Source organism: Chrysemys picta, chromosome 4 (assembly GCF_011386835.1).
Source record: "Chrysemys picta bellii isolate R12L10 chromosome 4, ASM1138683v2, whole genome shotgun sequence".
NCBI classification, from domain to species: Eukaryota; Metazoa; Chordata; order Testudines; family Emydidae; genus Chrysemys; species Chrysemys picta.
The window spans coordinates 137740012-137752515 of NC_088794.1; the positions used below are offsets into that span (position 1 = coordinate 137740012).

Sequence of the window (12504 nt, forward strand, 5' to 3'; positions counted from 1 at the left end):
GATTTATCGCGTCTAGACAAGACGCAATAAATCGATCCCAGAAGATAGACTGCTTACTGCTGGACCCGGAGGTAAGTATAGACGTACCCTAAGCCTCAAAATCCCACACTTAGGACCACCATGGGTCACCAGAGCAAACAGTGGGGGGGGGGGGGAGGGAAGGGGTTGGCTGTTTTGTTTTTAAAAGTGGGCTTAGCACTGCTCCACATCCAGGGTTTCTTTCCCATCACTGAAAGCTGCCAGTTTAGACTGAGGCAATTTAAATAGCCTGACTATGTCTATGAGAAAACAAATGTCAAATGGGTTCCAATGCAAAGACTGTGGATGGAGTTTGAGAGCAGCTCATTTCTGCTCTCACCTACAACTTTGTAGGCCACCAGAAGTGCTGCCAATTTCTGTAGTGGAAACTTACGAAAGATCAGCTCAGCTATGGAACCCTCGGCCTGTCCTTTTGTTTAGTGACATTACAAATCTGGATTATTCCTAAATTAAACTAAGATTTTAGTCCCCCTCCCCGCCCGCAAAAGTAAATATTGTACAAGCCAAGTTTTAATTTGCATGGTCAGTATCAAACCTAAGGACAAGTGAGTATGCTCAACAGCAAACTGTTCATTTCATCCTCACCATAGTAAGGAGGATTGTTTTGTTTTTTTGGGGGGTATTTGTTTGTTTGCAGTTTTTTAAAAGGGCTACCTTCTTGCAAAATTGTATTTTTCAATATTAAGATATATTTGGCACAGAAGTCACAGGGGTGTAGAGATGGCAGAGAAAAAAAACTTTTCAGTCTCTCCTTTAAAAAACAAAAATTAAACCACTGAAATCATTTTTGGTAACAAAATTGTATTTCGGTGAAACACTTTAGTAAGCACCTAGCACACTTTTTGAGTGCTCTGTAAACAAAAACAACAACATCTGAGAAACTCTGCAGTCTCTCACTTCTCATCCTGCGCCCCTCACTATAGTACGCGAGCATCCAAGTTTAGCCACTTTCCCCTTTCTATGAGAAATGGATGTCCGCCCCCAAAGAACGATAGGCATTGAATCCTTTAACTACAGTGGCACTAATGGCTGAAACTATTACAAAGCCAAAATAAACGTCTCCAATATTATAAGCAAGTTTCCCATTAGCCTCAAATCAAGGGTTCTAAAACTCTCAGGTTATGGTGTAAAATTTGATTAAAGCAGCATATCTTATAAATTCACCTCCCTTTCTTTTCATTATTAAAATTACTCCCCAGAATGCGATTTCCATGAAGAAATGAATCTAAAATGGACAGGAGTCTTATGAAAAGGGAATTTTTGAAAGCCTGCAGGGGACTCTTGCAGAAAGCCTAAAGGTAAAATCTATACTAGTTTATCACACAAAATCAGCTGCGCTGCAGATCAAGGCTCAAATTCCATGCTTCAGCTGGAATTCCTACAAAAAGGATAGATAAACAAATTGCTGCATTTTTAATTCTTCGCACTTATTTTTGACAAGAAACAGACCAACTAGAAAGATAGTTACTACTTTACAGTTACTACACTTAGTTCCTTGATAGGTATGCTTAACTCTTGAAGGTAAAATTGGGAAATTATAACAAGTATTTGATAAAAAGGTTGGTGATAAAACAGCAGCCCCCCAAAAAATCTTTGCAGTACTGCAATTGTGTGATTGTTTTAAAAGAACAGAGCCAGTATAATTCCCTTTTCCTCTTTACTGAAGTTTAATAAACATTTTCTCTGAGTTACCAATTTTAAGAAAATTGCTGGATAAACACTTGTGTTAACCCAGCGGAATGGCTCAGTGCCAAACGTAATGCCAAACTTCCCAGTTGCAAAACGAGCTGTTTTTACACACCAAAGTAACCACACAGCAGGCCTGTGGAGTCTGAAGACAGCTGACAGAGATGACTGTTGCTGTCCCCCCATTGCACCGACATCCATCCAAATACCAACATCTGCTGTGCTACAATTTACTTTTTACACAACATTTAGCAAAACAGTGCCTCTGACTGCAACATCATTAAGGAAGTAACAACAAATAAATCGCGAAGTCCCATCAGACAATTGTAAAATTAAAGCGTAGTTTGTCTTGCATACGCTGAGCTTTAGTTCAGATCTATTTGGACTTCAGAAATAATAAGCATTGGAATCTGTTTCCTTTTATTAAACACGCAAGCCAAAATTCCATAAATGGTGACATGCATAATCCATCATTACAGTGAAAATTACAGTTGAGGATATTGACTTGACTCAACAGACCAAAAAGCAGATGTCTGAGAGGCATCCTGGCCTGCCCAGTACAATCTCTGCAATCCAAACTACTGAAAGGATTACATTATGCCTTGAAGCAAGAGAAGTGTGCTTTTGTTTCAGGGCCCACTCCTTTTTAGGTGACCTGAGTGCATATTTGAGTTTGTGAAGCAAGGAATTAGCATTCCTAAAAACTAAAATAGTCTTCGCTTTAAATGCAGCATAAAGTGCAGGGCAAACGCAATCCAATCTGATCGCACAAGACCAAGACGGTATGGTGGGTTAACACACCAATCTTTTTAATTTTGTAGACCTGGGTTCAAATCTGGATTTACGTTTCTAAGGCCATGTCTATACGAACAGCACTGCAGTGGCGCAGCTGTATTGATACAGCTGCACCGTGTCTGATGAAGATGCTCTATGCCGACGGCAAAGAGTTCTCCCGTCGGCATAAAAAACCCGCCTCCATGAGCGGCATAAGCTATGTCGGTGGGAGAAGCTCTCCAGCCGACACAACGCAGTACACACGATTGCTTATGTCGGTGTAACTTATGTCACTCAGGGGTGTGAATATTCCACTCCCCTGAGTGACATAAGTTTTGCCGACATGGTCTATAGTGTAGACATAGCCTAAGTGAAAGCAAGGTTTGATGGTTTCAGTTTATTGCCCACAAACATCTGTTCACAACACAGAACACAATCTGACAACTGGCAACCGCTGGTTAGCTGTCTTCCAGGATTGTGCTACCAGGGCCACTGCAAGTCAGATTGGTAGAGCACTGAAAGCCACAGCAGGGTGGGGGAAGCTTAGAATATCTGCCCTATGCTTGGCTATAGCCAATAGTGTTTGTCCCTCATTTTCATAGAGCACCAAAAAAAAAGAGGGGGGCAGGCAAAAAATTCTGTCAGTGAAATCCTCATTAGCATAAATTGAGACTTTTTAAAAATAAAAAAAGCATCCAATTGCTAGAGATGTTTTAAATTTTTCATTCAAAATATTTCTTCAATGAAATATTTGAATGAAAAATGGAAATTTCCACAGGAAACTCACTTTTGATTTATTTGGGGTTTTATAAAAAAAATTAAATTGAATGTGCTTGTTTTCAGCAGCAACAATATTTGGGTTTTTTCAGTTTTTGATAAAATCCTCAAAGCTTTTGAAGAAAAGTTGTTTTTCCATTAAAAAAATTCTCTCAGGAAGAAAAAAACATTTCTCTGCCCAGCTCTAGGCAAAGTGTATTTGCCCACCTCACTAACCAAACACTCCACTGACGAGTGCAGCAAACTTGACAAAAAGCACCGAAGTCTCCATCACAAAGCACCCTATGTCAGCCTACAGAAGCCATACAGCTCTCTCACAGAATCATGGGGTCAGAACAGACCGCAAGGCTCATCTAGTCTAACCCCCTACCAAGATACAGGGTTTATGTCATGTCTAAACCAGTGGTCCCCAAACTGTGGGGCATGCCCGGAGGAACATTTAGGGGGGCACACTATGGGGCTCAGGCCAGCCTCCATGGGGAGGGAGTGCCATCCAGCCCCACTCTGCCCCCAGCCCAGCTACGGCCCCCAGCCATAGTGCCACTCTGCCCCCTGCCCAGCTCCGCCCTTATTTCCTCTCTGCCCCCAGCCCAGCTCCAGCCGCACTCCGACCCCTGCCCCACCCCCCCAGCCCAGTTCTGCCCTTATTCCCTCTGCCCCAGCCCAGCTCCAAACTCAGCCACAGCTCTACTCCGCCCCCAGCCCAACTCTGCCCTCATTCCCTCTCTACCCCCAACCCAGCTCCAGCCTCAGCCCCACTCCGATCCCTGTCCTGCCCCCCAGCGCAGCTCCATTCCACCCCCTGCTCCAGCACAGCTCCATTCCACCCCCTGCTCTGCCCCCAGCCCAGTTCTGCCCTTACTTCCTCTCCGCTCCCAGGCCAGCCCTACCTCTAGCCTCAGCTCCTCCCACATTCCCACTTCAGCCCTGGCTCCTCCTTCAGCCCAAACTCCTCTGCTGAGTCAACCGAGCTGTAATGGGGGAGGGGCCTGGACGGATTCCATTACTTGGGGGGAGCGGGACGTGACAGGGAAAGTTGGGGCACCACTGGTCTAAACCATCCAAGACAGATTCAAAACCCTATTAACTGCATTGTGAAGAGAAAACATCTTTTAGAAGATACCACTAAAACTTCAAATCATTTCACTAAGGCTTTGTCTACACTGGCAACTGAACAACAAAACTTTTGTCTCTTAGAGGTGTTAAAAAAAAAAAAAAAAAAACCACACACCCCGAAAGACAAAAGTTTTGTCGACAAAAAGCCACTGGTATGAACAGCGTTTTGTTGGCAGGAGCGCTCTCCTGCCGATAAAGCTAATGCCTCTTGTTGAGGGTCGTGTCACTAAAAGCTGCGTAGCGTAGACATAGCCAATGTTAAATCACTGCCATGGCAGCGCTTTAATGTGGCTGTGTAGTCGCAGCTCCAGCGCTGGGAGAGAACCACCTCCGCAAGGGGAATAGCTACCAGCGCTGTCTACACTGCCACTTTACAGCGCTGAAACTTGCATAACTCACAGGGGTGTTTTTTCACACCCGTGAGCAAAGAAAGTTTCAGCGCTATAAGTGGCAGTGTAGACGAGGCCTAACTGTGGCTACTAACAACCCCTTCATCCATAAACCAGATACAACAGTTGGCACCCAGTGTTTATTTGTTACTGACATTAGTACAAAGTCTACCAGTCCTGAGGATACAAGAAATTCAGTCTAAGCACAAATCTTGCCCAGAATTTCTTCTGAGCAGAGATTTACAAAAATATTAAATATTATACAGAATTTCACAACAGGAGTTAAAGTCCATAGGAAACTTATCTAAAGATTCACTCTTTTGCGAACTTGAGGCTGAATCCCGGAGCTCAGAACTGAAACCCCATATGTGTCCATTGATCCCTTGTCCCTGTTAACTTCTGTCAAGCAGATGCATGTCTTGTGCATATGCAAGTCATTTTATTTCCCAATCACTCTGCCCCACCCCCTTCAAGTGTTTTGCACATATTCTGACCTGTCAACAAGTATTCTAATTGAGGAAGAAGGGTTTCTTCACAGCAATTTTATTACAGGGTATAAATGTTTTCTACCACCACCACTCACTTCTGAAAACAAATGAATACCTTAAACCCAGCAGCAGCAACAGAAGAGAGGATGAAAGGAGAGAGAGGGGCTAGATTACACAGAAGTTATTTTTGTCTACTTGAAATGATGGGCACAGACAACTAAAGATAGGATTTATCAAAGCAGGTGAAAAAGGAAGATGACATGAGCCACATGTTTAAAGGAGGTGCCAATACATGAGCTTCTCCACACCCCAAAAAAGCACACACCTCAATTTGCATGTGCAAGATGCAATTTTACTCTCCAGCTCTTTATAACCTCCTTTGGATAAGTGGCAATACAAGCCTTATGCAGACAGATTTCCTGTCTCTTACCTGTATGTGTATAAGTGCCTACATATACATACACACACCCAAACACAGAGTCACAGTAAAGGATCGGTGTTAAGCTTAACAGAATGTGAAACTTTTCCAATGGCACTAGACAGAAATTCTTTAAAAAAATATATGTTTGCACACACATTTGGGTATAAGCTACTACCTGAATTCAAACACTAGGGAATGTTGTTGTCCTCACTGGTAACAACGAGAATGTAGTTTCTATGTAAATCTGACTACTTATACCAAAGACAATTTTGCTGTTTTATATTTTGCTCAGATTACAGTCTATGCCACTTGAAAAGCCTGTGCGTATAACTACTGAATTATTCTGAATTCCACATTTGGAGATACAAAATCCATTATTATAACTTTTTCTTTAAATCTACTTTCAGTGTTTAAATTAGTTTGTAAAACGTGCTGCACTGATAGTACCAGAGTCTGAAGCCTTCTATTTAATCACTGTGACTATGCCTGCAGGGCAAACATGAAAGCTAGCTCACGTACAGACACTTGGGTTCCCAGACTTTGTAGTCAGTGGTCCAAACAACAACATTTAATAAGGAAGTTAATTGCAAGGTTTTATTTACAATACATTCAGACAGTGAGAGACAGAAAGACATACAGGGGAATACATGCTGCAGTGATCAGCTCTGGGCTTATGCAGGAGCCCCATTCACATCAGCATTCAAACCAACTGCTACATTCTAACCTACTAAAGAATGGTCAGGAGGATTCTACATAGAATCATTCTATCCATCCATCCTGGGTGTTTATATGGCCCCTATTACCATAATATCCAAGTGCCTCACAATCTCTAAGACATTTATCCTCACAACGCTCCTGAGCAGCAAGGCAGATTTTTCTCCCCATTTTGCAGACAGAGAACTGAGGCACACAAAGACAAAGTCCCTTGCTCAACGTAACAGAGGAGGAAATCTGTGGCAGAGCAGGGAATTGAATTTAGGTCTCCTGGGTTCCAGGATAGTGCCCTAACCATGAGACCATCTGTTCACCCCTTTGTTTCACTCCCTTCTCCTATCAACCAACTGATGGAGACTACCTACTCCCTTTTGACAACAAGAGTTGGGGAACTACTGCACACTTTGTGGGTCCCTTTCCTATTCCAGGCAAATTGAAAGGGGTGCAGCACACATGCCACCTGCACTGTGGGTGTGTGCACCTGCCTTTCATAGAACAGCTATCGCCACTTTACAGTGAGAGGAGCTTCTATTACAATCAAGGTTCTGCCCGCTTTCAAAAAGTCCGTCTCTCCCAGCTAGGTAAAGAAACTGGGGTCTCTGATCTTCAGCAGTAGCCTGCTGCTGGGTGAGGGGAATCACACACTAAGCATCTGAAATAAAGGAAATTCCACAGGAGGCAGTAAATTCCACATTTTAAAAATAATCAGTGAAACACACTACAGAGGCAGGCACACGAAGCACGCATCCTCCAACCACCTTACCTCTCTTTTCCAGGTATTTTGTTTAAAAAATAAATAAATGAATAAATAAAAAACCCACACCAATAAATAAATGAATAAAAAAAATGAATAAATAAAAAACCCACACCAATCCAGCTTACAAACTGATGAAGCTCCATACACAGATCCTACCTTCAGATTTCAGGGTAGTGATGGAAGTCTCAGACCCAGCCCCAGGTTCCTCCACAAGTAGTGGACAGCACAAGCTAGCCCATCTCCCTCACCACATCTCAACCCCGTCCTCATGTGGTCACCTTTCAGAAAAAGAGCATGGATCAACCTCTAATGTCCGTCCTGTCCTCAGCTACTTCACTGAGCGTCATCAAGAGAACAAGGTGTGATCGGGAGACCTACAGCAGCTGGCAGCATTACACTGAAGCCTCAGAACTACCATCAAATGGCAGCAACTTTTGGTCACTATTATCCTGGAACAGTTTCAAAACTAGTGATCTAGAAATATCAGGGGTCCATTATCCTGTTACTGACCACCTAAACTAGCCTGTCTCCTTGCTGGAGGTGGGTCCTCTACATCATAGCCAAGGAAAGGGAGATGTGTCTGTCATTCCAATACCACTGGGTCTTGTGGACAAGTGTTAGCACTTTCCACTATGCCCAAGTGCTGGGCAGGACAGAAATGCTTGGATCAGTTCTGTCTCGGGCACAGGTGTGACATGTCAACCAGTGAGCCAAGCACAGCAGCAGATCAGCCTCTGCCTCTACATCGTCATTTTGGGCTCCAGTTTATCCACAGAGACTGAAGGGACAGGTTCACTGACCAAAGGCCAATTCTCCTGCACTAGAACAGGTAATCTAGTGACTCTAACCTTTAAACCCCACTGATACAGCGTGAATCGAGACCATGTCTTGGATACAGCCTTGGTGTAGTGGACAGCAGCAGCCACAGGAAGGCTTTTGTGGCTCCTTGATCTTCAGCCACCCAGTTGTGATGGATGTTAGAGTAGGCTCCCTGTTGCTCTAACTCAGCTGATGGCACAAAGTAACAGATTGCGTACATGCCGCTCACAAAGAGTAAAGCTCACTCCACCACACTGCCTCCCACCCACACCTCACCCCTGGAACTCCCTCTCCCTCCCCGTATGCCAGGAGGTCAGGAAAACAGCTGGCATCAGAGACATCTCTGTTCTCTGACAGCAGATAGTTCCCTGACACAGAAATTCCCTACTGGCTATCTCTGGCCATTTTAAGACCACTTTGCACCCTTACTGGACTAGAGAATTGGCCCCAAGTATTTAAAAGCATGAGGAAACTGTCTGTCCCAGCGACTGGACCCTGTTGCACTAAACCAAAAAAAGTAATAATGTCTCTATGCTTGGTTACCCCCTGGACTTCTTCTCTTAAACATCCTGATTTTCTATTTATTTGAACACAACATACAGAATACTAGTAATGGAAAAAACCTGCTGACAACAGGGGGAATGACTTTTTTTTTTTCTTGGATGGGACAGCGATCAGCATGGTTTCTGTCACAATGAATCCTGGGCAGTATGAGTGCTCATCCAAATGGCTTTGGTCTGGAAATTAAGCCACCCTTCTCACACAGAGATTGGACTCAGCCCTGCATGAGATTCTCAGCTTTGGAGAGACTCCTCAAACACTTTAGCACTTGTACTTCCAGCCACAGCCAAGAAGTCCAGAGAGAGAGCAAAAATCAAAGGGGAGAAGGGGGGAAAGAGACAATTAACCAAACTTTTTCAAACTCTCAGAAAATATTCAGGTCAAATTTGGGGAGACGGGGCTGTTTGGTTTATCAAAGTCTGTTTGGCCACCCTCATTTTATTCCTCTTAGCTCCAGTCTTTGGTTGGAAGGTATAAAAGCCAGCAGAATGATGAACACTCAATAAATCTCCTGTGTGTATAATGTTCAAACAAGTAGAAATAAAAATTCTGAGTTCTCCCATGCTTTATTTCACCACATGAATCTTGTGAGAAATGGTACGGCATAGTACATGGTCAGAGATATTTAGACACTGAAGTGTGAATGCATGTTTACAACCACACATCCTGTTGTGTCATTCCATTTCTAAGGCCTGGTCTACACTAGGCGTTTATGTCGAAGTTAGCGCCGTTAAATCGAATTAACCCTGCACCCGTCCACACTGCGATGCTATTTAGTTCGACATAGAGGTCTCTTTAATTCGACTTCTGTACTCCTCCCCGACGAGGGGAGTAGCGCTAAATTCGACATGGCCATGTCGAATTAGGCTAGGTGTGGATGGAAATCGACGCTAATAGCTCCGGGAGCTATCCCACAGTGCACCACTCTGTTGACGCTCTGGACAGCAGTGCGAGCTCGGATGCTCTGACCAGCCACACAGGAAAAGCCCCGGGAAAATTTGAATTTGAATTCCTTTTCCTGTCTGGCCAGTTTGAATCTCATTTCCTGTCTGGACATCGTGGCGAGCACAGCAGCACTGGCAACGATGCAGAGCTCTCCAGCAGTGATGGCCATGCAGTCTGTGAATAGAAAGAGAGCCCCAGCATGGACTGATCGTGAAGTCTTGGATCTCATCGCTGTGTGGGGCGATGAGTCCGTGCTTTCCGAGCTGCGATCCAAAAGAAGGAATGCAAAGATCTACGAGAAGATCTCTAAAGACATGGCAGAGAGAGGATACAGCCGGGATGCAACGCAGTGCCGCGTGAAAATCAAGGAGCTGAGACAAGGCTACCAGAAGACCAAAGAGGCAAACGGACGCTCCGGATCCCATCCCCAGACATCCCGTTTCTACGAGGCACTGCATTCCATCCTCGGTGCTGCCGCCACCACTACCCCACCAGTGACCGTGGACTCTGAGGATGGGATACTGTCCACGGCCGGTTCCTCAGACATGTTAGGGGACGGGGAAGATGAGGAAGGAGATGAGGAGGGCGAGGCAGTTGGCAGCTCTCACAACGCTGATTTCCCCGACAGCCAGGATCTCTTCATCACCCTTACAGAGATCCCCTACGAAGCGTCCCCAGCCATTACCCCGGACACAGAATCTGGTGAAGGATCAGCCAGTAAGTGTTGTAAACATCTAAACATTTATTTTTAACAAAACAGGAATATTAACAATTAAAAGAATGGGTTGTTCATGATTAGTGTGCCCTAGGCGCTTAACGGTTTAGTAAGGGGCAGTGCAAGTTTTGAAAAGAAATCTAGCAATGTCCGGTTTTCAGTGATTGTCCTGCACAAGCCGCTCTACTGTGTATTCCCTGCTACTGCAGCTACAGTAAAATGCGGTCTATATGTGCGGGGATAGAGCAGTAATCCTCCTGGGACATCTCGATGAAGCTCTCCTGGAGGTAACTTGAAAGCCGTTGCATGAGGTTCTTGGGGAGAGCGGCCTTATTGGGTCCTCCGAAGTACGACACGTTGCCGCGCCACGAGATTATCAGGTACTCGGGGATCATTGCTCTGCACAGCAGGGCGGCATACGGCCCTGGTCTTTGGAGGCTTTCCCGGAGCATTCTCTCTTTGTCGCTCTCGGAGATCCTCATCAGGGTGATGTCGGCCATGGTGACCTGCTTTTAATTAGGTAGGGGAATGTTAGTGTTGGGACTGCTTTCCCGTTCCTTTACAGAACTGTCACCGCTGGTTTGCAGCCACGCGGTGGAGGCGGGAGAGGGGCAGCCGAAAGGGATCGTTCCCGGGGACAGCCGCGAGGGGGTGGGACAGGGGCAGAGTTCCCGCTTGCCGGATTGCTGGCAGCAGGGACTGACATTGATTTAAATGTGAAATGAGGCCAGTGGTAATATAAAAGTTTTAAACTGCCACAAGTGTACGGCTTACCATGTCTGCCTGCAACAGAAATTCCGTTGTGCTGCCTCGCTTCTCAAATGTGCTGTTCAAGACCCCAGGCACAGAATGCGAAGGCCGAGAATTCGACCTTGTGCTGAGTGCGCATGTGAAAGGTGCTGTGCATGGTCTTGTTCACAGAGAAAGACTATGTTCTTTGTTCACAACTACATTTATCTTTCAGAGGAATTCACTCCCTTTTTCCCATTTCCACAGCCCCGTCTGCGACTGTCTCACAACCTAGCCTGGAATCACACTCCCAGAGGCTAGCGCGGATTAGGCGTAGGAAGAAGAGGACACGGGAGGACATGTTCTCTGAGCTTATGGCCTCTTCCCAAGCCCAGGCAGCACAGCAGACCCAGTGGCGGGAGAACTTGACCCGAATGCACCAAGCCAACATGGATCGGGAGGAGAGGTGGCGGCAGGAAGACCAGCAGGCGACTCTAACGCTGCTTGGACTACTGAGGGAGCAAACGGACACACTCCGGCGCCTTGTGGATGTTCTGCAGGAACGGAGGCAGGAGGACAGAGCCCCGCTGCAGTCCATCTCTAACCGCCCTCCCCCGCCACCAAGTCCCATACCCACCTCACCCAAAGTGCAAAGAAGGAGAGGCGGCAGAGTCCCTGCTAACTCTCACTCCACCCCTGCAGAGAGCTCTAGTAGCAGAAGGCTCTCATTTCCCAAAATTTGAAAAGTTCTTTCCTTCCCGCCTGACACAAGCCCACGTCCAAGTTTCACCTCCCAATGCCATGTGTAGTTGATAATAAAAAATTCGTTTCTGTTAACTACTGTTTCAATCATGTTCTTTTGGAGGAGGAGGGGAAAGGGGGTTGGAAATTGGACAGGACAGTCTCCTTTGGCAGGGTACATAGTCGGGGGCAGGCACAGCAGCAGGGCACATACACAGTGCAGTGATGCAGTGACTAGTTGCCCCGGTTAGTCTGGGAGGTTGTTTTGATGTAATGTTGGGGGGGGTGGGTTGCTCTGTGACTTTGTGGCGGGGGAGGGCAGTTACAGATCTTAAGCGCCGGTCCTTAGACAGGATCACAGAGCCACACAGCATGGGATCTGTAACCGTCCTCCCCCTGCCACAAAGTCAAATAGACCTCCCATACACACAGTCCCGATCAGGAGGGGTGACAGGCTCCGTTGAAACAAGCATCCCACCGCAGCGGAGCCTGTCAATCCTTGAGTTTAGAAGCTGCATTCGCATCACAACACTAGACCCGCCCCGCACCACAGTCTGCGTCCCAGTTTTAAAAAATTCCCGCTAAAACAGTATTAAAGAAAACGGTGTGCTTTAACAAAGTAGAACTATTTTTATTTCGACACGTGTGTTGGAGGGGGGGTGAAGGGGGTATGTAACTGGATAGGATAGTCAACATTACCTGGGTAAAGAAACGGGGGCAGGTTTAGCTTCTCAGTACACAAACTATAAAATCACAGGTTACCCTGCTCACTCAGGAACTTTGCTTTCAAAGCCTCCCGGATGCACAGCGCTTCCCGCTGGTCTCTTCTAATC

General features: G+C 45.8%; 2 protein-coding genes across 6 annotated transcripts in view; one reads left to right on the top strand and one right to left on the bottom strand.

Moving 5' to 3' along the window:
- AKT1 (AKT serine/threonine kinase 1) overlaps positions 1 to 12504 on the bottom strand; it is a 126674-nt gene that overhangs the window by 92380 nt on the left and 21790 nt on the right. The gene's annotated exons all lie outside the window — the stretch shown is intronic.
- On the top strand, positions 9627 to 11767 carry LOC135983213 (uncharacterized). Its single transcript, XM_065593730.1, has 2 exons — positions 9627 to 10203; positions 11198 to 11767. The coding sequence occupies exons 1-2, from the start codon at positions 9627 to 9629 to the stop codon at positions 11671 to 11673; spliced, it is 1053 nt and encodes a 350-aa protein (XP_065449802.1). The 3' UTR covers positions 11674 to 11767.

Coding starts and splice junctions, on each gene's coding strand:
- LOC135983213 (XM_065593730.1), top strand. CDS start 9,627: ATGCAGAGCTCTCCAGCAGTGATGGCCATGCAGTCTGTGAATAGAAAG. Junction 10,204..11,197: donor ATCTGGTGAAGGATCAGCCA/GTAAGTGTTGTA, acceptor CCATTTCCACAG/CCCCGTCTGCGACTGTCTCA.